Raw genomic sequence first — 1,227 nt, 5'->3', positions numbered from 1 at the left:
CAGCAGGTCAAGGCTGTGGTGGCCGGGAGGGGCCACTGCACTCTAGTCTGGGCGACAGAGTGAGACTCCGACTCAAAAAAAACAACAAAAAGACAACAAGGTTTTCTGAAAATATATGCCCACAAATATCATAATGAGTTGAAAATAGAGAATAAAAATATAGATACAGTTGATCACAATCTTTACAAAAGATAAAGGCAGGAAGGCAAGAGACAAATTGGTATGAATATTATACACTAACATCGGTTACCTCTGGATGACAGAATTATGGGTGCTGTTTATCTTCTTACCATTTCTACATTTTGGAAACTCTTAACGATCAACATGCATTTCTCAATTAATCGGGTGCAATGAAAACGCGAGTGACATGTTTCTGGACCTCTGAGGCACACCGCAAGATGACATGGCTCAGTACATGTCCTGGTTAAATATTTGCAAAGAACACTGGTCCCCTCTTCGGGCAGCGTAAGCTGTATAGTGTGTCATGAGACGGGACTACGTCTGGGGAGGTATTTGCGACAGCGACCCGGGTGGGGCCGTGTCTGCCATCTCTGCCCTCCTCCTCCTCCTCCTCTTCGTCCGCGGTACCCACCTCACTCCGTTGGGCCTCTTCCTCAAGTTCTGCACCTCCCTGGTCTCCTCCAGTTTTAATCTTAAAAAGAAAAAAGAAAGGCAACGCACAGGCTGAGAGACCCTCCGCAGACCCAGGGCCAACAGGCAGTTTCCCTGCCCCGCTGCTGAGCCGCCAGCACGGTGGTCCGGAGGGCGACGCCGCGCCTAAGACCCACCGGGAGTCAGAGTCACTGTGCATCCCGGGGGCACCTTTCCCGGCTTGCGGCCTCGGGGCGGCGGCCTCATCCCCAGGAGCCTCAACTCTTCGTCTGTCCGCAGAAGGAACAACAACCCCGGCTCCCAGCTAATGTCACCCAGGCCTCTGACGGGGGTGAGGCCCCCCAAGCCAGTGGAAGCCCCGCCCGAGACGCACCGAACCTCCTCTGAGTCCTGCTCATCTTCCTCCGACTCCGAGTCGACCCGGCGCCGACGGAAAATCTTCCCGGTGACCGGCATAGCGCCGCCGGCTCCGCGGCCCAGCCGCCGCGCCGCCGCCCCGGGACCCGGGCTACTTCCGGCGCGCCGGAGTGTCGTCAGAGCCCCAGCGCCGCCGGGCCCCGCCTCCGACCCGGCGTGCCCCGCCCCGGCACGCACCGCCCGCCTGGCCACGCCCCC

At 57.9% G+C, this 1,227-nt stretch overlaps 1 protein-coding gene across 2 annotated transcripts in view; it reads right to left on the bottom strand.

The window, feature by feature from the left end:
- The window catches only part of CUNH9orf78 (chromosome unknown C9orf78 homolog), an 8,720-nt gene extending 7,589 nt beyond the window's left edge, over positions 1–1,131 (bottom strand). Inside the window, exons 1-2 of one of the 2 annotated variants that reach the window (XM_008050342.1) lie at positions 986–1,131; positions 593–652 (exon numbers count right to left, since the gene is read on the bottom strand). In XM_008050342.1, the coding sequence (XP_008048533.1) occupies positions 593–652; positions 986–1,068 (143 nt within the window). In that variant the 5' untranslated portion in view covers positions 1,069–1,131. Of the gene's footprint in view, positions 1–592; positions 653–788; positions 832–985 lie in introns of those variants that run through there. The other variant, XM_008050343.1, reaches the window with a different exon arrangement.
- Between the last annotated feature and the right edge of the window lie 96 nt (positions 1,132–1,227).

The sequence above is a fragment of the Carlito syrichta genome, unplaced genomic scaffold (assembly GCF_000164805.1).
Source record: "Carlito syrichta isolate Samal-C Ts95f unplaced genomic scaffold, Tarsius_syrichta-2.0.1 Scaffold144297, whole genome shotgun sequence".
NCBI lineage: Eukaryota > Metazoa > Chordata > Mammalia > Primates > Tarsiidae > Carlito > Carlito syrichta.
The sequence above is the reverse complement of the archived record's forward strand: the minus strand, read 5'-3'. Positions and strand labels throughout refer to the sequence as shown.